Source organism: Scatophagus argus, chromosome 8, assembly GCF_020382885.2.
Source record: "Scatophagus argus isolate fScaArg1 chromosome 8, fScaArg1.pri, whole genome shotgun sequence".
Classification (NCBI taxonomy): Eukaryota; Metazoa; Chordata; class Actinopteri; family Scatophagidae; genus Scatophagus; species Scatophagus argus.
This window is the reverse complement of record NC_058500.1, coordinates 24,407,284-24,434,003: the sequence shown is the minus strand read 5'-3', so window position 1 is coordinate 24,434,003 and position 26,720 is coordinate 24,407,284. Positions and strand designations below refer to the sequence as shown.

General features: G+C 40.1%; 5 protein-coding genes across 7 annotated transcripts; 2 read left to right on the top strand and 3 right to left on the bottom strand.

Annotated features, from left to right (window-relative positions):
• Window positions 1–7,070: 7,070 nt before the first annotated feature.
• On the bottom strand, window positions 7,071–12,318 carry crebzf (CREB/ATF bZIP transcription factor). 2 transcript variants are annotated; one of them, XM_046396037.1, is made up of 4 exons: window positions 12,163–12,318; window positions 10,401–11,235; window positions 10,144–10,218; window positions 7,071–9,754 (listed from the first exon to the last, which is right to left on the bottom strand). In XM_046396037.1, the coding sequence occupies exons 2-3, from the start codon at window positions 11,174–11,176 to the stop codon at window positions 10,209–10,211; spliced, it is 786 nt and encodes a 261-aa protein (XP_046251993.1). In that variant the 5' UTR covers window positions 11,177–11,235; window positions 12,163–12,318; the 3' UTR covers window positions 7,071–9,754; window positions 10,144–10,208. The 2 variants fall into 2 exon arrangements, with proteins under 2 accessions (XP_046251993.1, XP_046251994.1); XM_046396038.1 differs by having other exon boundaries at window positions 10,144–11,235.
• Window positions 12,319–12,813: 495 nt separating this feature from the next.
• Window positions 12,814–15,659, bottom strand: las1l (LAS1 like ribosome biogenesis factor). The gene has a single exon (XM_046396034.1). The coding sequence runs from the start codon at window positions 15,449–15,451 to the stop codon at window positions 13,745–13,747; it is 1,707 nt and encodes a 568-aa protein (XP_046251990.1). The 5' UTR covers window positions 15,452–15,659; the 3' UTR covers window positions 12,814–13,744.
• An 899-nt stretch (window positions 15,660–16,558) lies between these two features.
• On the top strand, window positions 16,559–20,465 carry haus7 (HAUS augmin-like complex, subunit 7). Its single transcript, XM_046396035.1, has 9 exons — window positions 16,559–16,715; window positions 17,269–17,384; window positions 17,482–17,552; window positions 17,737–17,801; window positions 17,894–18,084; window positions 18,636–18,747; window positions 19,020–19,232; window positions 19,338–19,449; window positions 19,958–20,465. The coding sequence occupies exons 1-9, from the start codon at window positions 16,659–16,661 to the stop codon at window positions 20,017–20,019; spliced, it is 999 nt and encodes a 332-aa protein (XP_046251991.1). The 5' UTR covers window positions 16,559–16,658; the 3' UTR covers window positions 20,020–20,465.
• A 402-nt stretch (window positions 20,466–20,867) lies between these two features.
• On the bottom strand, window positions 20,868–21,827 carry mrpl49 (mitochondrial ribosomal protein L49). The gene has a single exon (XM_046396039.1). It carries the CDS (start codon window positions 21,718–21,720, stop codon window positions 21,184–21,186), a length of 537 nt encoding a protein of 178 aa, XP_046251995.1. The 5' UTR covers window positions 21,721–21,827; the 3' UTR covers window positions 20,868–21,183.
• A 1,216-nt stretch (window positions 21,828–23,043) lies between these two features.
• On the top strand, window positions 23,044–26,674 carry si:dkey-93l1.9 (uncharacterized protein LOC562339 homolog). 2 transcript variants are annotated; one of them, XM_046397779.1, is made up of 4 exons: window positions 23,044–23,274; window positions 24,974–25,208; window positions 25,845–25,983; window positions 26,068–26,674. In XM_046397779.1, exons 1-4 carry the CDS (start codon window positions 23,212–23,214, stop codon window positions 26,147–26,149), a joined length of 519 nt encoding a protein of 172 aa, XP_046253735.1. In that variant the 5' UTR covers window positions 23,044–23,211; the 3' UTR covers window positions 26,150–26,674. The 2 variants fall into 2 exon arrangements, with proteins under 2 accessions (XP_046253735.1, XP_046253736.1); XM_046397780.1 differs by having other exon boundaries at window positions 23,052–23,274; window positions 25,848–25,983.
• Window positions 26,675–26,720: the final 46 nt, after the last annotated feature.

Below are 26,720 nucleotides of genomic sequence, written 5' to 3'. Positions count from 1 at the left end.
CACACCTGTATACTGTAGACTAAATCTGTATGGAAATCAAGAGAAATTAATGGGAATTAAGTCCAACACCTTTTGTCTGTATGAAAGAAAAAAATACATCAAAGTATTCTACAATAATAACTTTGACAAAGTCGGTGTGGTCCTGTGTTGTTTGTTCACAATGATACGAGACTGTACGTTACATGTTAAACCTCTGAAAAGGTGGCCTGTTGTTTTCAAAGGCATTTGTTCACATCAGAATTCCTCACAGTTTACCGAAATATTCTTTTGACTTGACCATATTGCTTCCACTCGAAATTGTGATCTCAAACAGAACCTCAACAATGTACAGTATTCATGCAAATGAGAGTCTTTTCATTCAAGAAAATGACACATCAAATAACTCTGTGTGGGCCAAACCAGTGCAGCCGTTATGGTGAAGGGTGCAGAGCCGGAAGTCTTTATCCGCAACACCTTTTTCACAGTAAGCATTAGGACTTGTCAAAACAGCTGCAATGAACATTTATAAAGGCTGTTTTCCATTGAGATGTGCCACTTCCAGGCTGATTTAAAAAGCTGGTGGCAAGAAACTCACCCACACGTCACTTTACTGCCCAATAACTGCCAAAAAGATGAACGTTCGTGGCAGTCGTTCGTGTTACCTTTGTTCTGGAGTTCACAGAGACACTTTGGAGTAACATAACCTTTGCAGAGGATCATCATGCATCAACCATGCAACATATGTCCATGCAGATCAGAACTGACCTAGTTTGGTTTGAAAGTTCATGAAGAAGAAATTATTACCCAGTTCTGTCTCACACCTTTTAGCTAACCTGCTCATTTCCACAGGTTTTACACTTCTCTTTTTCTTTAATTCACATGAAATTATACTCTATTTCTGAGTAAAAACAAAAGAGTTCTGAATTACCTTGATTATATGTGGCCATAACTATTAATGGTTGAACATATGTTGTTGGATTATCACTTGGTATATGTTGGTATATGTAGAAGTTTCAGTGTTTTAAAACCATTTCAACCTTTATTTGCAGTACATAATCACATTTTCTTGGCTCAAAACTAAATGGGTTTGGTTTGACATGACAAAGATTAAACTATAATCACCAAATTATGTTAAATCTATTAATCCAACTTCATTCCTCATTAGCACAGGTTTTACACCTATTTTTTCTTATAGTGAATAGACCCCTCTTACATTAAGTTCTGCTTCCTGTTTTTCAGTGGAGTAAGCAGAAATTATGTTATTTTGGGTTACCACAGACAGGCATATGTAAAATATTAACCAGGAGCTTGTCCCAGCTGACTATGGGCGAGAGGTGGTTTACACACTGGATTGGTCACCAGTCAATGTAGAGTAGCCAGTTAACCTAATGTGCATGTTTTTGGTATTGTGGGAGGAAGCAGGAGAACCAGGAGAAAACCCACGCAGGCACAGGGAGAACATGCAAACTCCACATAGAAGGGCCCAGACCCTTAGAGTTGAATTATATTTGCTTGTCTATTTATTTGTATATTCTGATCTGAATTACTATTTGGTGTGTTCTTTAATTCTGTTTTTATTTTCTGGACTGCTTTATTTTTAATACCCATCTTTTTACTTCAGACCTTTATCACTCCACTCTTTAGTATTTTATTATTCTGTTTGTATTTTATCTTTTTCTTTTTAATATCACACCTTTTGTTTTTACTGATTCTGTTCTAGTATTTTATTATCCAGTGCTATGCAGTATTTTATTGTTTTTGTTGTTATTTTTTAAATATTCATTAATCATTCTGTATTTTCTGCATTTTTTTTATTTTTAAATGATCCTACCTCTGTTGTTATCTCAGTTCCTTTTTTCCACAGCTCACCAGGCTCTCTGGAGCATACGGTCATCATCCGACTACCATGATAAGTACATCAGAATATCAAGGCTTTGCAATGACAGTATGTTACAGTCCTCAGCAACAGCAAGCTCTGAGTCCAAGTCCTACACTGTGAAAACAGGTGCCACTCTTTGCCATTAAGGTGAAGTACAGCAACAAAAAAGATGGCAAAGAACTGCCACAGGGGATCCCAATCGTCGTCAAAATGGACAGCAGGGTGTGAGGTTCAAGCCCATTAGAAAAGATCAGAATGCCATCACAGCACCTTTAGGCTGACACCTAAAGGTCAAAACAAAACTTGTGGTTACAGAGCAGATGTCCTCCTCACCCTGCTATATGGACAATCTTCAGCAGACTCCTGAGAGCTGTGGAAAACCACCACCAAGATAGATCTGAAAGATTCTGACTTTCAGCTGGGAGGTCAGATGCACCAACATCAGCATTCTGAAGGAAGTCACCCTGACTAGCATCAGCACAACAATAATGCAGCACTAACTCGGATGGACGGGTCAACTCATCTGGTCAGTGAACTGCCAGTGATATCAAGACTAGTTGGAGAAATTCTGCATCAAATAAAGCAACTGGGAGCACATTACACTGGACAGGTTCACCTGGAATAACTCTGGAACTCATTTCATGAAGCTACCACAAGGAGAGAGAGAAATAGGGCCAACCACCATTACTCCCTACTGCCTACACTGCACCAACGCATGTGAATCACTGATTGGCCTCTAGAGCCATCTGATGACTCACAAGTGGTTGACACAAAGGAGAGGACAGTTATATTCACCTCAAGTGAACGCCTATGATGGCTTCATGTGTATGTCAGAATTTGTGATGAATTATTGTTTGCACACTTTTCTGTGTGTGTGTGTGTGTGTGGGTATGTGTTTTTGTCTGCTGGAAACCACATCAGTGCGACCCATTGCCCCAGTAGTGGGTCTCATCTGCTCTGTGTATGTTGTCTGGAAGCTCTTGTGTCCATGTAGGGAGAGGCACATCTGAGGTTGTGATGGAATCCGGATTGCACACCTTTGTGCATGTGTATGTCTGTACTCATCTGCTGGAAAGCACAGTACTGTGATCCAATGGCCCCATTACACTACCAGGCCACCTCTAATGCTATAAATTTAATGATATACCTATACACTTAAAAGTAATGATCTTCCAATGTGATAGTGATAATAAAGTTCCATCCATGTTGCTTTTATGGAAATTAGTTGAAAGCAACCAATTTCTGATATAAAAATGGGTTGGATTTGACCTGTAGACAACAGGAAGGTTAACTGAATTTTTCATTTGCCTTCCTTTCCTGGCCTTTAACAATTGCTATGTTCTGATTAAAGGACACACAGGAAAACACCTCAGGCATCCATGTGGAGAACAATTCATTACTTTGAAACCATATATACAATGCTTTTCTGTATTTATAGAAATATGAAACAAAAAATCTATTGGGGGTGCAAAGTACCTCCATTGCTCTGAGGCAGTGCTTCTCAAATAGTGGGGCGCGTCCCCCTGGGGGGGCGTGGTGCGATGCCAGGGGGGGCGCGTGTGACCCTGGGGAACATGCTTTTATTGCCGTATTAGAATAAAGTGTAATTGCACATCCCCTACAGTAGTTGGCAGTGGCGCTCTCATTGTCAGAGTGTGCGCAGGGAGTATTAGCTCTATGGTGTAGCGGTTTTTTTGCACCGAGCAGGCGATATGAAGTGCAGTAAGCGAACCCTTAAGAGACAACATGAAGAAATTTTTAACAGGGATGAAAAGAAAGGCGGAGAGAGACGAAGATAATGAGACAAAAGTAACTCACCCGAAAGCTAAGACGAGGAAATATGACGAAGCATATGTAGCGCTTGGCTTCACTGTGACTACAGTGGGAGACGAGGAAAGACCGGTGTGTTTACTGTCTAAAAATGCTGGCAGCGGACAGCATGAAGCCAAATAAATGAAGGCCCCACTTGAAGACATTACATCCCAATCATGCTGATAAGCCGCTGGAGTTTTTTCAGCGAAAACGTGCCGAATATTGCCAACAATCATCCCGCTTTGTGAATGCTACTTCAGTAAACCAGCGAGCACTGTTAGCATCATATTATTACATATTATTAAATATTATTACATATTATTATTACTATTATTTATAGTCGCGGCGGGGGGCGAATTGTTTTCTTCTTGCTGGGGGGGGGGCGCAACAGAAAATAATTGAGAAGCACTGCTCTGAGGCAACACAACACCACACCTCTATATTTTTGGTGTGTGGTCTGTTATTTATTTTTATCGTGTAAAAATAAGAACAAATACCAGTATCTTTTAAATGTCTTAGAAAAGACAAAGATGTGAAATCAACACATGCTATTTGCTTATAACAGGCCCGAAAACTAGTTTTTAGATAGTATTTAATTACAAACAAAACATGCATTCCTATACATCTCTTTAGAAATGATGATGAACTTAAGTATTTGTTTTTGGTTTGAGGCATGAAGCCTTTAAAACTCCAAGAAACAATTTTATTTAATTAGTATGAATCGGTGAAATAAATCTTAGTTTCCAGATATCCCTACATGGCTTGGAGGGTTAGGGTTTCTGGTGTGACAGAAACTATGTTACAGTGATTAATTTTTTTAGTGTTTGTTAACTGTGTTTGTGTGTACTGTGTGTACCACCATCTCTACTGCCCCACCTCCTCCCCTCTCATCAGATCAACATATAATTCATTATTTTATGTCACTAACTGTGTGTCCAGTTCTCCTCGTAGTTTTGTGTCTCTCCCTCCCTTTCTTTCTCTCTCTGTATCTTTCTGCAGGTCTCTCTCCATCCAGATCTACATGTTGAACTGCATCCAGAAATTTATGATGTTTACTGCATGCATGTTTCTCTCTCTCTCTCTCTCTCTCTCTCTCTTTCATCCTCTCTGTCCTGTCTACCTCTTCTTCCCCCCCTTCGCCCAGCTGACTATCAGCAGGATAGTCCTCCCTTGCAAGCCGGGTCCTGCTCAAGGTTTCTTCCTGCTAAAAGGGAGTTTTTCCTTGCCACTGTCTGCTTGCTCAGGGTTCAGGCTCTGGGTCTCTGTAAAGCATCTAGAGACAATTTTGATTGTATAAGGTGCTATATAAATAAATTGAAAAATTTAAATTGAAATTGGCCTGGGGACTGTAGATAGAAATTGGCTAAAGCTATATCTGGCATATATCATCATTTCTAATTTTGAGATTTATGTTTTGTGCATGGTCCTCATTAAATACAGTAAAGTCAGATAGGTGTACGCATACACTATATAGACAAAGGTACTGGAACATCTGACCATTACACCAACAGGGACTTTAATGACACTGCATTCTAAATTCATATACATTAATATGGAGTTGGTCCCCTCTTTGAAGCTTTAACAGCTTTTACTCTTCTGAGAATTTTGACCCATTCATGTAGCATGTAGCATTTGTGAGGTCAGTCAGTGATGTGGGATGAAAAGGCCTGGGTTGCAATCTCTATTCCAGTTCATCTGAAAGGTGCTAGATGGGGTGGGCCAGTCAAGTTCTTCTATATCAGTCTATGTCCATGTCTTTCCCGTTTGTGCACTGGGGCACAGTCATGCTGGGATAGAAAACGGCCTTCCCCAAACTGTTGCCATAAAGCTGGAAACATAGCATTGTCCACATTGTCTTGCTATGTTGTAGCATTAAGATTTCCCTTCACTGGAAGTAAGGGGCCAAACCCAACCCCTGAAAAACAGCCTGATAAAGAGGTCTGTCTGGACACTTTTGTCTATATAGAGTATATACATTCAATCATTCACTAATAAAATCATGTTGATATCATGATAACCCTAAAAAACTGGGTATTTTCTAGCCTACTTTGGTCCTTTGTCATTTGACCTTTATCGCTTCAAACTGCAGAGATTCCCCAGAAGGTGAATCACAGACCATCCATCAGGGTCACGGGTTCAAATATTAACCAGGAGCTTGTCCCAGCTGACTATGGGCGAGAGGTGGTTTACACACTGGATTGGTCACCAGTCAATTTAGAGTAGCCAGTTAACCTAATGTGCATGTCATTGGGATTGTGGGAGGAAGCAGGAGAACCAGGAGAAAACCCACGCAGGCACAGGGAGAACATGCAAACTCCACATAGAAGGGCCCAGACCCTTAGAGTTGAATTATATTTGCTTGTATATTTATTTGTCTATTATTGTATATTGTGTTCTTTAATTGTTTTTACTTGCTGGACTGCCTTACTTTTAATACCCATCTTTCTACTTCAGACCTTTATCACTTCACTCTTTAGTATTTTATTATTGTTTGTATTTTATCTTTAAGTTTTTCTTTTTAATATCACACATTTTGTTTTTACTAATTCTGTTTAGTATTTTCTTATCCAGTGCTATGCAGTATTTTGTTTTAGTTTTTATTTATTAATTTTTATTTTTTAATTATGAATTATTCTGTATTTTCTGCATTTTTTATTTTTAAATGATCCTACCTCTGTTGTTATCTCAGTTCCTTTTTTCCACAGCTCACCAGGCTCTCTGGAGCATACGGTCATCATCCGACTACCATGATGAGTACATCAGAATATCAAGGCTTTGCAATGACAGTATGTTACAGTCCTCAGCAACAGCAAGCTCTGAGTCCAAGTCCTACACTGTGAAAACAGGTGCCACTCTTTGCCATTAAGGTGAAGTATAGCAACAAAAAAGATGGCAAAGAACTGCCACAGGGGATCCCAATCGTCGTCAAAATGGACAGCAGGGTGTGAGCTTCAAGCCCATTAGAAAAGATCAGAATGCCATCACAGCACACTCAGCAAAAGACATCAACCTCACTGAACCAGCCATGTATCCAGCCCACAACATAAGTGGACCACATCCCCCACCCTGGTAGCCTTCTTCCCTCAAAAGCTGACATGGACTCTGAGATTAACCATTGCCAGAGTTGTGCCAGTGAAGTTTACACCAGATTCAGGAAACTTGGGAGACTTTGAAGACCATCCATCCATTTTCGTTACCGCTTATACGCACAAAGACAGATGACCACACTGGACACGCTCACACCTAGGGGCAATGTAGAGTAGCCAAATAACCTAACGTGCATGTTTTTGGGATTGTGGGAGGAAGCCGGAGTACCAGGAGAAAAAATTTCAGAGCTCTACATATTTTTGATGAGAAATGTCTACTGGTTTCCCAGTGCAGTGAATGACTGGAGCCACAATGTCTATCAAGTTACTTTATTAGTGACCATACATACAGATGATTAGCTGTATCTAGTTTACGGCACAAACTGTGAATGGGGACATCTTTTGACATCCCAGATACATTTGGGAACTACACTCTGTCAACTGTCCATTAATTAACCTAAGTATTTGTTTTAAGGTAAGGTGGTCCCAAAACCTAAAGCACCCTCTATAATGAACCTGGTAGTTACCTGGTAAGTTAAGAATAATAAATTTAAAAAAGGCATTAATGCAGGAGGTAAGGGGGTTCCTCTGCCATTAACATCCACTTATTCAAGCAAAATGTGCATTGTGCAAATCACTGTGGTACAATCTTGTCTACAATGTATTTCTGATTTTTTTTAATACTGTATTTAATCCATCTTAAATGGGTCATGGCCGGCTTTAAAGGCGCACTAAAACTCAGTACAGGCATTTCAAAATGTAATAAAGACCAATTCACCTGAAGATGTCCATCACACAGCTTGTGGATAGCATTTGTCAACTGTTTAAGCCTGGCAATGAGCACTTAATGACTTCAAACAGAACAGTTAGCACATGCATATGCAAAACAGTCCGTAAAATTGTTTGTGGGCTTTAAAATAATATGACTCATCACTACAGGTTTTTTCTATTTTTGGATAGAATTCCGTGAAAGTTTAAATGTGTTGACTTGCTGTCAAAGTAAATCTCATCTCTAGGGTATCGTGACGTAGGGTATCTCATTAACAGTAAGTGTATGAACGTGATGTAAGAAATGAATGTTAAACATAGAAGGGATAAGAATTACCCTGGCTCATAGAAGGGTTTGGTCTATGGGCCAGTTTCCTGAAATTCCCTTTTGCTCTCACAACGTTCATCCTAGCTGCAAATTTTACAGCTAGACGCCTTTGCTTCACTTATAAAAGCGTTATCAGATTTGTACTTGAACTAAGATCATTTCCAACATTGTGTTTAAGTTTGATTCATACAAGATTGAGAAAAAAACAGAATCTTCAGCAGGTTCTAAGAATCCGATTTGTAGCTTACACACCTTTGATGTATAAATGCTGCCTGCTGCCCTAAGCCTTCTGGAAAACGAGGTCACAGTGATGGTAGACCAGACTGAAGCAGGAAACAGACTATTCACTGGACTAAATAATGAGGCTTCAGTTCTCATCTATGATGTCACAATAACGTGTAAAGGTCAGTGCAGCAAAGGACTCATCTTCTGACTCATAAAGCCAATCTGTTCAGTAAACATGAAATTACTGTCAACAAATGAATGAAATTGCTGAATGTTATTAAAAAATGTATTACTATGGCCAAAACAAATAGCCCTTAATCAAAATCAGGTCATTATTAAATAGCAATATGGACACATGGGTGAAAATCTGCAACATCATCAAAACAGTGAGACAGGAGGAGGGAATGGAGCCAATCAGCGATGTGTTAACAAATACAGAAAATCCATGCACGGGTTTCAAAACCGTGGGCATGTATTGCTAAGCCGCAAGCAGTCTAAAAATCTGTCTATAATTTATTTAAGTGTGGACAGTCATTTAAAATCCCAAAAAAATGAGACCTTCAGCTTGGTTTAGTATAAAGTCTTGAAATATAATTGCTACGTATGCAACCAATCTGAAATATATGCAACCAATCTGCTGACTAAATGTGCAGAATATTTCCCTATCTGACTGATAAAACCTGTTTTCACTGGAGAAACAGCACTGCTAATGAAGCTAGCTTGGTGGCAACACTAAATTTTCTATAAATGGTTTGCCTTTTTTTTTTAATGTGAATCCAGAAAAGCACTCAGTTAACATATGAAGCACTAATATAGGGCTGATATCTTAAAGTCTTAACAGAATGTTGAAGTGAAGTTGAATTTGAGTTGAGACACCCATAGGCAGCTTCAGCTTAAGCAATATGATCTAGGCCAATGGAAAACGCTATTTGAATTTTAACTGCCATTTTAAAAATAAAAATGAAGTGTCGATAAATGACTTGCAGTGAACACGAGTATCTATGAACTGAAGTCAATGAGCTAAAGCTAAATGGGCAGTACAGTAAATCCCTGCAGAACCTTTCATACTGGGTACTTTGTACTTCCATCAAATGAGGTCTTGACCTTTTGATCTGACAACCATTACCAGACTTGACCCAAATGTTCAGGAAAAGTAACACCTTTATCGGCAGAGAGCTTGCTGTTTAGAGAGAGAAAAAGAGATGCATTAATATCAAAAGTACAGAACAAAGTAGGTATTTGTAACTCAAACTTAATGAAAATATCATTTATTTTTCCAACATTTCTCAAAGATCATTTACCTCGAACAATACATATTCAAAGTTATATACAGATTTATATTTTCTTACACTTTATCCAAACGTCAAATTTCAACATTTAAAGCAAGATCATTTTGAATGTATTTAATGAATACACTCAAATATGTCAAAAATATACAAGACATAATTATGAGACTGTTAAGCCTCTAGTAGCATTTCTCCAAGTTATGGAGCAACTGTAGTCAGCTTCTGAAAAATGCTGCGTAAGTTACTCAAGATCTACAGATACACGTTGTGCAGTGTTGGTAAAATGTAATTTAACATATACCATTTGTTACCGATACTACCTTTAAAAAAAATACCAGGCCGTGTTGGCAGCTGCTTGTCCAGCCTCTTCACCTCCCACCAGCAGAATCCACTTTAGCATAAAGAAAAATAGGTGGCGCTAAATGAAAATATTCTTTTGCACAATGGTGCTGGTTCACAAAGAGATTAATTCTTACCAAAACAACATATACAGACTTATCTTTTTTTCATGCATTATTGCATTTCCAATTTGACTGTTGATTGACTCTTTGTGGACCTTCACCTTTATCATAACATCTTGTCATTCAGGATACTTTAACTTAATTACATGTTTAACTATTTTTTATAATAACAAACAAACTATAAAGTACTACAAACCCACTTAATGGGAACAAGAACTGTATAAAAAAAGTACAGTGGCTGTTGCCGAATTCCGCAAGCCTGTGGGAAATAACCAAAAAAAAACTCTCTATTTTTTCTTTTTTTTTGTCTGATCCTTACCATGGAGTCAAGCAGGTAAAGGTGTTCAGAAAGCCATTCATCCCGCATGGTGGATCAACCATTACCTAGAAGAAACTGTCAACAAGGTTTAGCAGTAACGTGTACTCAATCATCAGAAAAACACACATGCACATTGAGCAGTTCCTAGGTAACTTTAACTATTTCAGCAGTGTTCATCCACCCTCAAGAAGTTCAGTACACTGAGCCTTATCAAGTTCAGTCAATATCTGAAAACAGAGACAGGTACTTGACCCTACATTCTAAGCGATGTGCTTGCACTCTCTGCACACTTGGTGCAGAACTCCACCGAGACATGGTTCTTGTCCACGTGCAGACACACTCCACCAGAGGTCTCTTTCTCCTCCACTTTCACACGCTTCCTGGGTAAGGCATAGTCGTGGTCGTTTGAGTCCAGCCCCTGGAAAAGCGAGGAAGATAATTTCATCCCATTCACACCGCTCAGCCTGGACAAGAGCTGGGCTAACATGCTCTCATTGGCCAGCACAGCTCTCAGGTACCTGGTCTCATCTTCTAACTCTTCCACTCTCTTGTTCAGCTGAGAATTCTCTTTTTTCAGCATGTTATTTTCTGTTGATAGGATGCCAACTTTCCTCTCCAAGCTGCTGACGTATTCTTTCTTCTTCAGACGATTCAATCTGGCAGCAATGGCATTTTTATTGATGATGTGGCTTGACTGGTTTTTTCTGTTCTTGATCTTCAAATCAGATGACATTCTCTCTGGAGATGAGGCTATTGAAGCTTCGATCCCAGAATCTTGATCCATGGCACCGCGGACACCAAGATCAGGGAACTCAACATCGAAGAGTGAGGAGGCAGTATCTTGTGTCCATTTAAAGTCTTCGATTCCAAACAGGTCTTCTAACTCTATTCCAGTTGTGTCAATAGCATCAACAGGGAACCCCTCGGATGGACTTGGGAGATCGGTGTCAGTTTCGACTGCATCTACCACTTCAATCTCCAAAGACTGCACCTCTGTGTTGTTCATAATGCGGCCTCTTCTTCTGGTGATCATTTTGCCTTGACAGTGGGACTGCAAGGATGCTGCCTAACGGATACCTGGTGTTTACACACCTGTGGAGACAAATAAAGTATACTTAGAATGTTAAATCCAGCATCAATCAATCAATAGATCAGTTTATCAGGAACGTTTATTTCATACATGTGGCACTGTAAAGCTTATTAACTAATTCACAAATTCATAAAATAAAGAGACTAAGCAAGTATCTATGGGTCTTCAACGTGGACTTCACACAAATCTATAGCTTGGTGCAGACTGAGAGAGTATTAGTCAATCTTGGTATTTAAAGGTTGTCAATTTATCGACGTTTCCGCCATTAAGCTAGCAGAATTCTAACTTACTAATTTGGTAACCTGATTGCCATGCAATTCGCCGTTTAACATATCGCAAAAAAATTTGAGTTACCCAACTAATTCTTTAGACTTTGACCAATTCTCCCTACATCCTCCATTTTCACGGAACAGCTGGTGTGTTAGCTAAACGTATGACCAACGTAACTGACTCGCTGCTTAACCCAGGCCAAATAGCCTTAGCACTAAATGCTTAACAATGAATGTTATACACTTCACCCTGTCACACACGTACCTCACTATACATAAATTGTCAACGGTTATAATCCTTTGTACTCAAACAAAAAAAAATTGTTCGTAACCTTAAGAGTCCTAAAACAAGATTGAGTAACAAGGCCTTGATAGCCCTGGCAGCGCACTTGCTTTAGCACCCAGCTAACGAGAATTTAAAACTCACATTAAGTCTGGATGTTCTGGTGCATTAAACGAAGTCAACATCTATCTAAAGTGACACTGTCCATTTTATTAACGTGGTTATCGTTAACTATTCAATTTTCAGGTGCCTGCCCAACTTTCGCTAGCTGAAGCTAAGCCAGCTAGCTAACGTCATGTAAAGCCATGAGGCGTTCAAAACACAATTCAATAATGACGCAATATCTTTCAACGGCACTTCTTCAACCCACAACTTACCGTCCAACCGAAGACTGTAATAAACAACTGAAAATGGGTCCTCCGATGAAACCGTACTTACTCAACGTCCCACGGCTTGAGGACAAAAACGCGCTTAAACGACTGAAGACAAGACCAATACCAACCAGCCAGACAAAGACACTTCCGGGCGAATCATTCAAAATAAAGGTTCTACTGAACGTGCTCAGTGCAGTTATAAGCTTAATAAAAAAGCAATATTTGTTACATGACTGATGGGTTGCACTGTATTACATTTTATACAGGTGTTTCTACATTTCAGCTTACCGGGTAAATATGCATCTCCTACTAAATTTTGCTTTGTGTTTGTATACTTAGAGATGGAGAGAAGGAGTGCATATAAGAAAAGATTAAACTGATTTTGGTGTGTTAAGTTTTATTTAGCCATTTCTTTTAATATGGATCTGTTATACAGTTTCTAGTACCTGAGGCAGGCTGTAACAGAACAAATGGTTCTCTTTAGAGGGTATACCTTTGTAAGTAGACTCTTGTGTTGTTTTTATTTAACTTGTTGCTGCCTTCAGGGTGGCGACTCATGTTGCAGTTTGCCATTCGGCATGCAAGACATCTTTTCCAAACCAATATGCTGCAATTCCACACCATAAATCTTACACTAACAAAACACAATAGTCCTTAAGCAGAACAAAGTTTTATTGAACATAAGTATGTGAAAGAAGATGAATTACATAAAACCACCTTTTACTTAGAATAATATCCCCTTTGCCAGGGTTTTCAACTTTAAAGGCATCTTCTCCAAAGGCCTCTGTAGGGACCAACAGCACAACTTAACTTGCATGACAGTTGTAAAAAGAAAAGAACTCACTTTACTCTTAATACAGCATCTTAATGAATCGACTGTACCCCTGTTCAATCTCACATTCTTACCATACCATGTGCAGTATGTGTATTTTATGGGATGTGTTAAAGCCACTAGTTCCAACTTTATCTTCGCCACATGCTGAAAATACTGTAGACACAGAACACTATATGAAGATTTTTACCAATGCTGTACTTAACAACACATCCACAACAACAACAAAAAAAAATTTCAGCTCCAACATTTTTTTTAAATCAACTAATGAGTGAAATGTTTTGTTCATAAAATATCAGAAATGTAAGAAAAAACTTGGCTTTGGACTGTTGGTCAGATGAAACAAGTCATTTGATGATGTCACCTGGGGTTCTGGGGAATTACAACAGGCATTTACTCACTCCTCTCTGATATCTTACTAATTGAAAAAAAAATCATTATTAATTTGTAATAAAAATAACCAATAGTTGCAATCCCAAATGATATAAAACAGGGAAATGCAGCAAATATTCACAGCTGGAATTCTGTCTGATAAATGATTCTGATAAATGGCTTTTGTGTGACTCATCTAATCCACTACTTTTCTTTTTTTTAAAAAAACAAAAAACTAGCAACACACTGGTATTGATGGTTTAGTTTTGAAGTTTACACATTTTGAGTATTTTCTTTTTTCCATGTGTCACAACAACAAAGCACAAGTTAAATAATGTGCCAAGAGCTAAAGAAATATATTTCACAGCATCACAACATGACTCAAAAAAGCTGCAGTCCAGATTTCAGCTTGTTAATGTCACTGTGGTTCCAAAGGAGGCCACCAGATGTTCTCACTGGTGCTGAGACTCCTGGGACACTGTGTGCGGCACTGCTCTCCAACTCCACCGGCTGGTCAAACACAGTCATTGTTGAGTAGTTTTCTGCCATGAGGCATGAAGGGTCATCTGACTGTCCAGGGACTTTACCAAGAGGGTAGTTCTTCCACAAAACTTTATCAGTGCACACCTGCCATGGAGAACCTCTGAGCAATTTTGCTTTTTCAGCCTGAACATCTGTCCATTTGTAGGCCTGAGAGGACTCGCTCCTCTCCAGGTCAGCTGTAGAACGCCAAGGATGGCTGTGGCGCCGTGAATGCTTCAGCTTCTCATGCAAATTCTCTAGTGTGTATATTGGCTGTTGTTTCCGTTCCAGAGAAGTCTCAGATTCTGACTGTGCAGTCTGTGTATAGATGGAGCAGAGCTGGAGCAGCCTCTGTCGAGTTTCCAGAGGGAGTGGATGCTCCATGTCATCTAGGATTAACTGGAGCAAGTGAGGCGTGCTGATACAGGGAGCATCCAGGCATGCTGAGAGCAGCTGCTGCCACCTCAGCTGGATGCGATTTACAAAAATCCTGTCCTTAATTCTGGCCTTTTTCTGCACCTTTGTTTCAAAATGGTATTCAAATTTGTTGCTGTTACAAAGGATGACCTCTGAAATCCAAGCAGAAATGTAGAAAACCCGGTGGTTATTCTGCTCTTTGGCAAGAAGCTTCAGTTCAACAAAGAGCTTCTCCAGGAGGAGGTGAATAAAGGATGGCGAGTTGAGCATCTTCAGGAGTGGCAGCCAAAAACGCAGGAAGGTTTGAGGGAGTCTGGGTTCAGTGGGACATGCATTGTCACAAGTGCTACAGCCTAACGTTTCAAGTTGTTCAACAGTAGGAATAATAAAGCCATCTTCCAACAACACGTCAATCAGTAAATCGCATGACTCCAGGGCAAACTGCTTGATCTCACCTAGCAGCCAGCTCATGTCTGCAAAAGGGGCTGGGCACAAACTCTTGTCTTTGTCTTCAAAAGTCTGGTACTGCTCCTTTTCATACGATATCAGAAGCCCCCGTGCATTCTTGTAGGCTTCCATTTCTTTTTGCCTTGCAATAAGCGCGTCTTCTCTATCAATCTCTTCATCGTCTCCATCCGGCTGTGATTCCCAGTCCTCATTAGCCCCTCCTCCCAGCTGCCTGGACCAGTACTCCTGCTGCAGCCACTCCAGAACCACCTTACATCCTTTTCGGCACCATTTCAAGGTGGGGAGCTTCCGGTGTGTGAAATCATGCCTCAGGTTTACCACCCACTCTGGGATGTTTAAGTTACCAGCCAGTCGCCGGAGCGGACGGGCTGTTTTCCCTTGTTGCCGCTCTGTAATCAGATTGACAAACCTCACCAGGGCCGCTCCGTAAAGCAAGACCAGATCATCTCCGTCCAGCTGGCCGGACCTGTCTAACACTTGGCACCTTACCAGGTCCGCTGTGCACTCCACTGCGACAGGAGTGCTGCTGGCATATCTGCCTTTCCAAGCTGATATCCTCTGCAGTGCATACCTCTGTAAGGCGGAATCCTTTGAGTAAAGATACTCCAGAACTTGATCCCACTCAGCTTTGTTGACCCAGGCCACCACATGGCGTTTCTTCTCTGGGTTCTTTTTCTTCATCTTAGTGGCGGAAGCGTCGTACGGTAGACTTACGTTAGCACCTAATATAAGTAATGTTTCTTCACGCGTAGAAGTCGCTGTCTTTTAGCAGGCGGTCACAAATACAGCTTTCAAATTGCAGCGTGAGACACTTCAGAGGTATCGATTGCATCGCATCCCGGAAATGACATGTTTACTTCTTCTGATGAGGAGGAATTTGCAGCAGACTAGACCGAGCAATGGCGACTTGCTGCCCCCCACTGGTCCTAGGTAGAATTGAATGAATGTTTTTTTTACTGCGCGATGGAGGAACGTTCAAGTCTTTCTTCCTCCCCTCCATTTTTGAAGTGGTTGTCTTAGTGTTGCACTACCGCCCTCTTCTGGAGTTAATTAATTCTTGCAGAGTTGATTTACACTTTCATACGCAGTACACCCCTTCCCTAACCCTGAGCAAGTGGTTTGGTGCCTTAACCTAACCATATGAGAGTCCATGATAGTATGCGTGTTATGTAATTGCTGTAAGTCTGCAGATCCACTTGTTTTTTTTCTTTTTGTTCATATTCTTCTGAGGATTTTAACCAAACATCCTCTGTCCTGTTTTATCCACTTCCACCATCCTTCAGTATGCTCTTTAATCATGTGCTGTTAGCATTTTCTGTTTATTACAACATGTCCTTTCTTTGATATATATTTCCTGCAACTACACGTTCTATTGTTTTCTGATATCTGAAAACTTTCACAAAGAGTATTTGGTCAATACCCTACAATACAATCCATATTTCTCACAATACTCCATTTTAAAAGTCTGTTTAAAACTGTACAGAACATAGTCACAACAGACCAACTATGTTGGGTTTGATTTGTTCAACCCAATTTAAAAAAGTATTACATTACATGGTTCAAGAAATTTGACTGAAGAAGGGAGAAATGGAACAGAAATTACAACGAGACAGCATTTAGAACAGGGAAGACCAAACATTTACCCCTGGATTACCTGAAGGATGTTTTTTATTATCATTTTTTTTATACATTTAGCATATCAATGGAAAGATGCAAGAAACAATCAAAAACCCTATTAGACAGACAGGATTAATGGGCGGATTTCTTCTTCTGTGTTAAACTTCAGGACAGTAGGTGGCGGCAATGCGCATAATATGATGATAACCAACCGCTGTCCAAAGAAGAAGTAGAAGTAGCTACAGAAAAACAACAGCGGCTTGTATTGAAAATGGCGGGTGCTTTGAAAGAAGAGCAGCTTGTAAGGCATGTTTATGCTGCATTACAGGTAAATCAACCTAAACGTTTTTAAATAAACGTATGCAGTGTGATTTTTCGGACCTTTGCTTATTGTTACTTACTCATAAGTAATGTTAATGCTGCATTTATCCTGGCCCAGCCATAGTCGGTTCATTTAGCACTCTGTAGCGTTAACGTAACGTTTTACGAATTTTGCTCACACAGTATTAGATAGAAAGACCTTAAAGGTAAATCACGAGGATATTTTAAACCTTTTACTAAGCAGTAAGTTATATATTAATAGGTATGTCTGTGATCCTACGGGTGCGTACTGCATGTCCGGAATGATATAGTTTTTATCCGGGAGTAGACCGGTAGAGAGTAGATAGTCCATCAACCCGGAACAGAAAACTGGATCGTTTTTGTTTTTTGTTTGTTTGTTTGTTTGTTTGTTTTTCAGAGAGACGCTGGCACAATTTCATATTAAATCCACATGAACTGTTGCATCTGTTAGTTTTTTTTTTCGCGTGATGCAATTCTGTTATATTAATAAACAAGAGTAATATATCGCCTATAATCTGTCGATGTTTTGTTTTGTGGAGGCCGCGTCTTGTCCTTTGGTGGAAGGTCTGGACCTGCAGGAAGCAGACAGCATGCTGCAGCTGCTTTGTGTTCCCTCTAAGCACCGCACTGACATACTGGCATGGATCTGCAGCAGGTAGAATCAGCTACAGGTGACATCACCTCTGTTCTTATCTATCCAAAACACTTCATATTGTAAACTAACCCTTCTGCAATTTCTTGCCAATTTACAGAATCAACCCAAGCTTAACCAATTCCAAGACAATGTCAATGAGCTCCAAAGACCAAGATGTTTTATTTAAAGGTAACATTGTACATAACGTTCCCATACAGTCTTGCATGACTTTCAACAGACTCCTTATGGAAGACAGAAAATAATCTCAGTGAGAGTGCACTTGCAGAGTAGTTTGGTTTTTATTTTATAGTTCTAACAGTTTTTCTTCTCCATCAGACTAAAGTACTGCTGTGGTCTGTGTTTGTACAAACAGAAATGGCCATGCTTGGGCAGGAGCTGATGCTGTGCAGAGCAGATGACCTGGACCTGATCAGAGGGGTTGAGTAAAACTAGTGTAGATGTAATTCATAGTCACAATAAGCCCAAAATGTCCTGTTTTGTAAGAAGAATTTGTCAAACCATTTATCCAGGGTGATGTCAGCCTTCACAAACAGCTTCAGTTCCTGGAGCAGCTTTTAACTCTAGTCCCTGGTTGCAAGAAGCCTGCTGGGCCCAGACTGGATGCGGAGATGCTGCTGAACGAGCTCTGTGCTGCTGAAAACCTGCCTCACCTTTCACAAATGCTCATACCCAAATTCGACCCCTGGCCTGCACACATCAAGTATGTATGCTGCTTTTGATCATCTAGATTTACACGTATTTACATCCCATCCACTTGGGAACGATAGGGGAAGTTCAAGTCCAGCCGGATCAGTCACTGCGCATGCGTAATAAAACTTGCCAAAACTGTCTAGGTTAGTCTTTCTACTGAGCCAGCAGTCAACAACTGGGGGTTGGTTGAAATGGAGTTAGGTGTTGAAGTACTCTAGCTCTAGATGCTGTTTTTTTTCCCAGCTTCCTCTTTTGTCGTTGCCAGCCTCTTTGTGCTACTTACTAAGCTTGCTGAGCAGCAGCTCTCACTTGTTTTTCAGAGGGAAAAAGACCAAAATCTCTCCAAAAAACGAGCAGTGATGGGGCTGTGTGTGTAAAATAATTGTGGAAAAAAATAGAATTTAGAATTAGAAATATGTCTTTTTCTTCCTCTGCTTCTTCTAACATGAGACTGTTCCATAGGCTGTTGGTGGATCTTCATATATTGCATTGATTCCTGCTGTTGAACAACAGAATTGCTCTCCTCTATAACTTCTGTCATTGCTGTTCCTTACCTCTCAGGGCTTTAAGCAAAGGCAACAAATCATCCTCGAAGCCAGTTAGAGAGGAGACTGCTGATGTTGCCACCCTTCTACAGCAGACCCAGTCAGCACTGGAGCAGCTACAGTCAGAGGTATGGTGTTCATGTGCATGTTGATGTCTGCAGTATTGTGGAGCCTTCAGTTAGAGCACTCAGTCCATGTTAAATTACTGGCACGTGAATTAAAAATTTGTCACACACTCAAAACTATTTTTCTTATATTTTTTGAATCAGTAATGGTTGTGTAAATATGACCATGTACAAGCACAGATCCTGTACATTTGACTTGACGTGCCTGAGTGTCATGGGAGTGATGATTAATGCCTGTTTGCTGTATTCTTCACTCTACTCTCTGTCCTCCTCAGTGTGAATTCCTGAACAGCGAGGCGCAGAGTCCTGGTCTGTTCTCTCCGAGCTCATTGCGCGTGGCAGCGCGTGACCTCCAGCAGCTGATGGCTACTTTCAGCCATGTTTTTGAAACGGACTTAAGAGCTCACTGTAGCAGAGATCCCCCCAACTTCAGCACAGAGACAGACGTCTTCCAGAGAGTACACCAACTGCTGCAGGCCTTCATCACGGTGCTCATACATATGTAGAAAATGGGTGCTGGTGTGCACATGCAGAAATCTGTCTCAACGCAGTCATACTGACACTTTTCCTCTTGTATGTGACTTGTTTCTCAGGAGCTGGAAATGCTAAAGGAAGTATCAGAAGTGTCAGTGTCCATGAATGAGGAAGTAAACAAGCTACAAACACGGCCTTGCTCTCAGAGCCGAGGAGAGAAGCATACATTACGTAAGCGAATATTTTGACAGTTGTTTTGCAAATCCTTTTCCTAACCTGTATTCGGCTGAACGCAGAGACAAAAGTTTAATGTTCAAACTTTAATGATGAACCTTACTATTATTTTTATAAATAAATATATATACACTCATTTGGAATTCGATGCCTGCAAGTTGTTTTAAGATGTTCAGATGTTCTCCACTGTGTTCCATCAGTTCCAACTTATTCAGTGTTGTTGAAAGAAAAGCTGAAGACACTAACTAACTTAATATATTGAAGTGAAATTCTTTTTTTTTTTTTCTTGCCTCTATCCCAACTTGCTTAAAATGGGTTGCTGGCATCAAAACTATATTTACTAAAAACAGTAAAGTTCATCAGTTTGAATGGTTAAGATCACCATGTATTCAATTAAATATGGGTTGAAAGTGATCTGTGTTATTCATTTTGTCTTTTTTTTTATATAGATTGTTTGTTTCCATTTTTAAATATGCTTCCTGTTTTTGTTTGGTTTTTTTTCCAGAGGATCAACTGGAGGAACTTGGTGGGCAAATTAGAGACATTTTCTCCCTGCTTCATTCTTGACGGCACTCCTTGCATTATGCTTTCCACACCAGCCAGGAACTTCAGAGCATCTGGGTGAATTTTGATTGACTCCTGATGTATTAACCTAAAGTGCCAAACAGAATTGTGACCAAAACTTAGCTTTTGATTTGTCAAAGGTTAACGGTCAGTACCAGCCACTGTTCAGACATTTCAGCAGAACTGCACACATGTTCAGTATGACTGAGACGTCGGCCATTCACATCAATGCATTCTATGTAATTAACATGAATTGCTGTAAATGAGCGGAGGGCTTTCAGTGGGTGAGTTTTTGTTTTGTTAGGATAATAGGAATTCTGTAATCAGAATTCAGTCCTTTTCATTTCTCAGCCAAACTCGTACTGTACTTTGCAATACCCAGTATAAATGTGCATACTATGTTACTGAATAAATTTAAATGTTTTAAACTTCAGTTGTAATCCCAACAAGCTTGATATTGTCAGGTGTCTTTCTTTTGACTGTTGATCAGATCTTCCTTGCAGCCTTATGAGAATCATAAGGAAAAATAGCCAATTGTTTCAGATCAGGTTTAATCAGTTATTTTTTTAAAAGGACTGGATTTAAAAATAATAAGAGTAAGAATGGGAATTTAAACATAGGGTTTTTAATAAACTCAGTGCTGCCTTTAACACCTGCTTTTATTCAGTTTGACTAAATTCCCTGTGCATAAACAGCTGGGTTAAAACTGAAATGTATGTGCTTAACAAAAGACAACACTGCATGAATGGGATGACTAGCCTACTCATAAAATGATCAAAGACTCCCAAGTGAATAGGTTTGTTTGAAGCATTCAGAAAAACAGCTTTAGACAGAATGAGAAACAAAACCAGTTTTCTGTGCATATTCCACATCTTTGCCTTTATGTCTGGTTTACTGGAGTACTAACACACAAGCTATGCTTTTTAATGTTGCATCAATTACATAATGGTATGTACACTGTTGAACACAATTTGATCTCACAGCAACAACGTCTCCACAATCTGTCCATCCATATGGCTTGAAACAGGTTTGAAAGTACTGTGAAGACAATGTTTCAAGGTGTTGCCATGCCAACAGACTCCAGCCAGGGCTGAGCAGTCCTCCATCTGCCATCTGACCACGATGTTGTGATAGTCCAAGAAGTTCAGCAGCTCCTCATCACCTCAGTCAGAAGCCTTTGTTGGCTAACCATTTCTTCAGCTCGTCATCGAAGTGACCTTTGACCCTCAGAGTCATGGTCACCTCATTTACTTGAGTGGGGAGCTCTTTCCCCGTCACGTCCTTCAGATACTGCTTCACGTCCTTCTCCAAAGCCCAAATGTCTCCCTCCACCTTTCGTATGAGAGTTGTTCTGCGGCTGCCGCTGGTCACGTCCGTGTAAACCGGGATGTTGTGCATGCGGGAGCGGCGAATCATATATGGCAGAGGCGGCGGTGAATCTGCCGGAGGCGTCCAGCCAGACGGGGTGACACCGGCATGGTTAGGAGGAGCGGGAATCCGTGACGATGGGATGAGGCGCTCCACGAACTTGTATTCCTCCGTAGACTCTATTATCACCGTCTTTTCTTCTCCTGGAGCAGCGTGACAAACAAACCTGAGCCCGACAGCGGAGCGAGAAGCTCCCGCTGTCCGGCTTTGCAGGCTGAAAACTCCAAGCAGCGCCTTGCGGAACGCTGTAGACTGAAGGGTGACGCGGGCCGCCATGTTGTGTAGTATGGTACACCAGCCGACCCGGAAATAGTTAAGAAGTTCCGGTAGTATTAGGTGGTTCCATTTTAATGTTTGAAAGACTATTATTCATGGTTCTTTATTTATTTATATTTGGAGCACGACCCAGTGCGGTATTTTGTGTGCTTAGTTAAGTTTATTCATTTATATTTACAGCATAAACTTGTTAAAGATAACTTGGGTCTGTCACATTCCAAAAACAAAGTATCTGCTGAGATAAGGGTCGCCGTAATGTGCTATAACCTTAAATGAAAAGGTGTAGGTAATTAGAATTGCTCTGCAAGTTTTCCTGGACATGTAATATTTTCACAATTTGAAAATCTTTGAATTTTTTATTTTTTAATTTTTTTTTATTTTTATTAAGCAGGGTTACAGTGGCATCTACTGGACCATATAAATAATAATTTAAAAAGAAATTTTCAGGGCATTACATACTTGTATTAATTAAGTGTATTCACATTTGCTTTACGGTTGCTGTACTGCTGAACCTTCATAGAATAACAATTATTACATTATAACATATATAATATAATATAAGCATTTATATTATTTGCTCCGAGATAAAATGGAAACCCTTAGCATGAGCAAATTATTTTGAAGTGAAATGAAAAATGTCAAGTTGCATTGTAACTAAGGCTATGTTCACTATGCAAACAATATTATTACCAGCATGAATAGCACAAATCACATGGAATCTGATTTTTTCAATTATGATTTGGGCCACTTTGGTCCTAAATCAAATAAAGATATGATATTTTGCAGTGTGACCTCAGAACATCAGTCATATTGGCATCTCTGCAACTCCAGATTGACACTCATTACAATTCACTCAATGAATACAAATCTAAAGTTTTGGATGAATTTAAGCTGTTCATGTCACCATCACACCACTTCTGGCTCCAACTCTGCATCCACACACACCTGCATACAAAAGAAGTAGCATTGCTCCATTAAAATCCATAATTTTAAAAAAAGGTCTATCTTTGTTCTCATCAATTGTTCTCATTATCATCTGCTCACTTTCACTGTCTTTCACTTCACATCAACTTAAAAATGACACCTCAGTGGCCACAACATGCTGCATGTCTTGTCTTTTTTATTGTTCCTTTTGGGCATGCAGTTCTAAACTATGACCCGTTCACACTGGAATCTGATACTGGTCACATTTACATAATACATTTAAATAATAATGTGAACAACTCCCACCCCCCAAAAAACCCAACCCTGCAGTGTGACAGTATTCTAAAACACCTTTCAACAATTTCAAGACATAGTGGGAGGGGTCTTTAGATGTCTCTGAAACTGACTGAGTTGTCTGACTTGTTAGTCTTGACTGCTTCCTCAACTTTCTGTTGTGGCAAGTTCAACAGCGAGCTCTGAGACTATATCTCAGCACAACTCATCAGCTCATCAATAGCAGAAAGACAGATTTCTGACAGCTACTGTGGGCATATCTAAGAGGGAAAAATGGACACAGCGCGCAGGCTGAACGGAGAGAACATAGGTCTGAATAAGCTCTGCGACCCAGAGGTAAGCAACACAGACACACAGACTCCTGCCTGTCCTGTTTTTACTCCTCTACTCTGCTCTAGTCTGCTCTTTGTTTTTTGATTCGACCTAAACTCCGCTGAGGACAATGAATAGTGAACGGTGACAGTTTTGCGTTGCTTTGTATTCAAATGTAGCTCCCTCTATGTGGTTTTCAGTTACTTTACTTTGGACTTAAAAATAATTTAAAAGAAACTGATTTAATTTACACATGTTCAGGTATTTACTGTAAGTTTTGCAGTCAAATGATACCAGGAAAGTAATGAAAAGCTGATAAAATTGGGAAATTGTAATGTTATGTAGACTGCAAAACCGAGACACACAGGAAAACATAAATGTGTTTTGATAAAATGAATGTAAATGAGTGAATGAATGTAAACCAAAAGCTGCTGGAGATCATTTACTTTGCCTTAAGTTATTATCACACCCATTAAACATATAGTGCATAGAAGAATGTTTACTTTCTAAAAATATATTTAAATATATGCATATAATGCAGCAGTAGATGCAAATTCACATTTATTTTTCCTGTTTCCCAAAGGATGCTGGGAGAGACTCAGCTTTGGTCTATGGCATAAGGTCCCATAGTGGTTCCCATGTCAAGCCTTAAAAGGACTTTTGAATATTTCTCCTCTTACCTCTACTATTTACACATCTATTTGAAAAACTCAGCAATCAAAAACAGCAATACCTATTTCCAGAAATCATGACCCAAGATTATCTACAGACCTTGATGTGAGCAGTTTCATGGAGGAACTATTTCTGGAACTGGAAATGGATGGAATTATCCAGTAATTTCAAATAAAAAAAAGTAAAGATCAGAGAAAATTCTCATGACCCCTTCCCATCCCCAGGTTGGAAACCACTGCTCAATTGTCTATTAATGTGAATGTCAGTGGTGGCGTGATCTTGTGGGTTTTTTCTTTTTCCATAGCTGTCAGCTGTGTCTGAAGGTGAATGAAAGCTTTGTGACTCAGAGATTTTTGCACCCCGGTATGACATCTTGCCTACCTGTGCTACAGGGCTTGGCAAAGCCTAGAGAAAAAGCCTTTGGCACTGATGTGGTTTAAACAAACAAAACAACTGCATTCTCTCTGTGGTGCAGAAGGAGAAGGAAACATCAATGACAGCTGACCTCAAACACCACCTCAAACACCTCCCGCTCAGTTACAAAGTCCCTCTCTCTGCATGCACATGAAGCAGCTGGTGTGAGAAACTGAGTTATAGAAAGGGAATGGTTCACAGCGTGTTGTGTCTTGTTGTGTCTGTCTCTCTCTTACCCAGGTGAGTCATCACCTGTCACTGGGCCACTCCCACATCTCCTCTTACAGCCACACCTGAGTACATAGTAACCAAATCCATAACACTTGGCTGTGATTGGAGTAAGCCTTAGTAATGTAGAACCTGTTTCTAAAGTGTGTATTCAAGTAATGTAGAAGAAGAAGAAGAAAAGGCTGAGACGTTGTCTGAGAACTGGCTACTCAAGGACAGTGTGTAGCTTTGAGAAGAAGACCTGAGCTGTCTGGCCTGAACAAAGACTTCACCCTTTACAAACCCCAAAGCATTTTATCCTTTAAAAAGTGGATCTGTATGTATGAAACAGTGGGTGTTAAAAGGCACTTGTGTGCCTTTGTTCTTCACCATCCTTACCTAACCTAATGTATCCTCTCTACACTTGCAGGCAATGGCAACCACCTCTGGAAAAGTGTATCGCCCCATAAACATAAATCACTACGCCACAAAGAAGACTGCAGCTCAGAGCATGCTGGACGTTGCCTTGCTGATGGCCAACTCGTCCCAGCTGAAGACTGTTCTCTATGTGGGGCCTCAGTACCGTTTCTACATCCCACTCATTGTCTTGCTGTCTCTCTCCATCACGTTGCAGGTCATTGTGGGACTGCTGCTCGTCTTTATTGGCAAGTGACTTTTTCGTCTTCCCATTGTTATGTTTCTCCACCTCCACCTCCACTGCACTTTAAATACACATAACATTAGTTTTCTTACAAGTTCCAATTTTATTCCTCCCCATCTTCATATCTCCAAAAGGTGGGCCTGGGCTAGTCCTGGCCATTCATGAAATCTGATTGGCCACCCCATTATCCTAAAGTATTGGATTGGCTATCTGCCAAATGAGAGGTGGGACCTTAGTTTGAACCAACTGAATATTTTTCTTCTCTTCTGTATGTAGCTTACTTTTGGAGGTACAATTTGTTTCCGAGGACTTAAAGAATTAATTATGAAAGCTTTGTATATTGTTTGCATGACCCCACTTTTTTGTGCTGTGAAATGCACTTATTACAGTTGCTGTGGACAAAAGCATCACCTAAATTAATATAATGGAATGTAAAAAAAAATAGACACAAGAAAGTAAGATATTGTAAGACACTGTACTGTAGGTAATTAAAGTAGATAAGAGCAATGGTGAATTAATGCTAGTCAATACGTCAGTGCCCAGTCATAAAAGGCCCTAGACACCCCTGTATGTCTGTCTCTCGTACATCAGCTTTTTATATACCTAATTTTGCTCTTGCCGTTGTGTGATTCTGTGCCAGCAGTGAAGTATGATCTGAATGACGTAAGGAAACAAGCCAAGTTGAACAGAATGAACAACGTAGCAACCGTCTTTGTCTTCTTCACTGTCCTCATCAACATCTTCATCACAGCGCTTGGATTTGAAGGACATACTGTCAGGTATGCCATTACTGAGCACACATATACAGCAGGTACCTTTGCTGTTGTAAGCTCCTGTGAACTTGTTCTTGTTTTTCTTTGCAGGTCAGCGTCGCCTGAGATATCAATACCTGAGCCTCAGGTCCCCCCCCTGCCCAGCGACCTTAACACGACTGGTGGACTTTAGACATGTCTTCGGCCCAAAACAAGACATTTTCCTGTTCAGTTCTTATCTCAAAGCCTTGAAATCTAAAGGGGTTGTGGTGGGACAGCTGCCTTTTTGTAAACTCTACATCAGCTGCCTGTTGAAATAACGAGTCGTTTGAGTCATGAATCAATTCAGCATCAAACATTTAATTCCCGAATGAAGTTAAGGAATCTGCTGTCACATTTGTGCTGAGAAGCACTGGCCTGTACCTCAACTCAGGATCACAGCTGTTAACTTCAACATGGCCGAAAGCCTTTGAACCTCTCAATACAGTACAACTGCCTCAATCGAGTACAGATGCAAACAGACTATACTCCACTGCGGAGTGCTGACTCCTGACCTTCGCAGTGTTGAGCTTATTATGTTATCTGTTACCAAATGCAGACTTTTCCTATCTGCTTCTATCTTGTAAATATGATGGTGTTTTATGTTTCTGTTCAGATGTTAGATTGGATAAATTATGCTTGTTTAAAGTTTTGTAAATAAATAAATGACTTACTTATATCAGTAGAGAATTTGACTGCGTTGTATGTCCAATGTCATGCTTTAC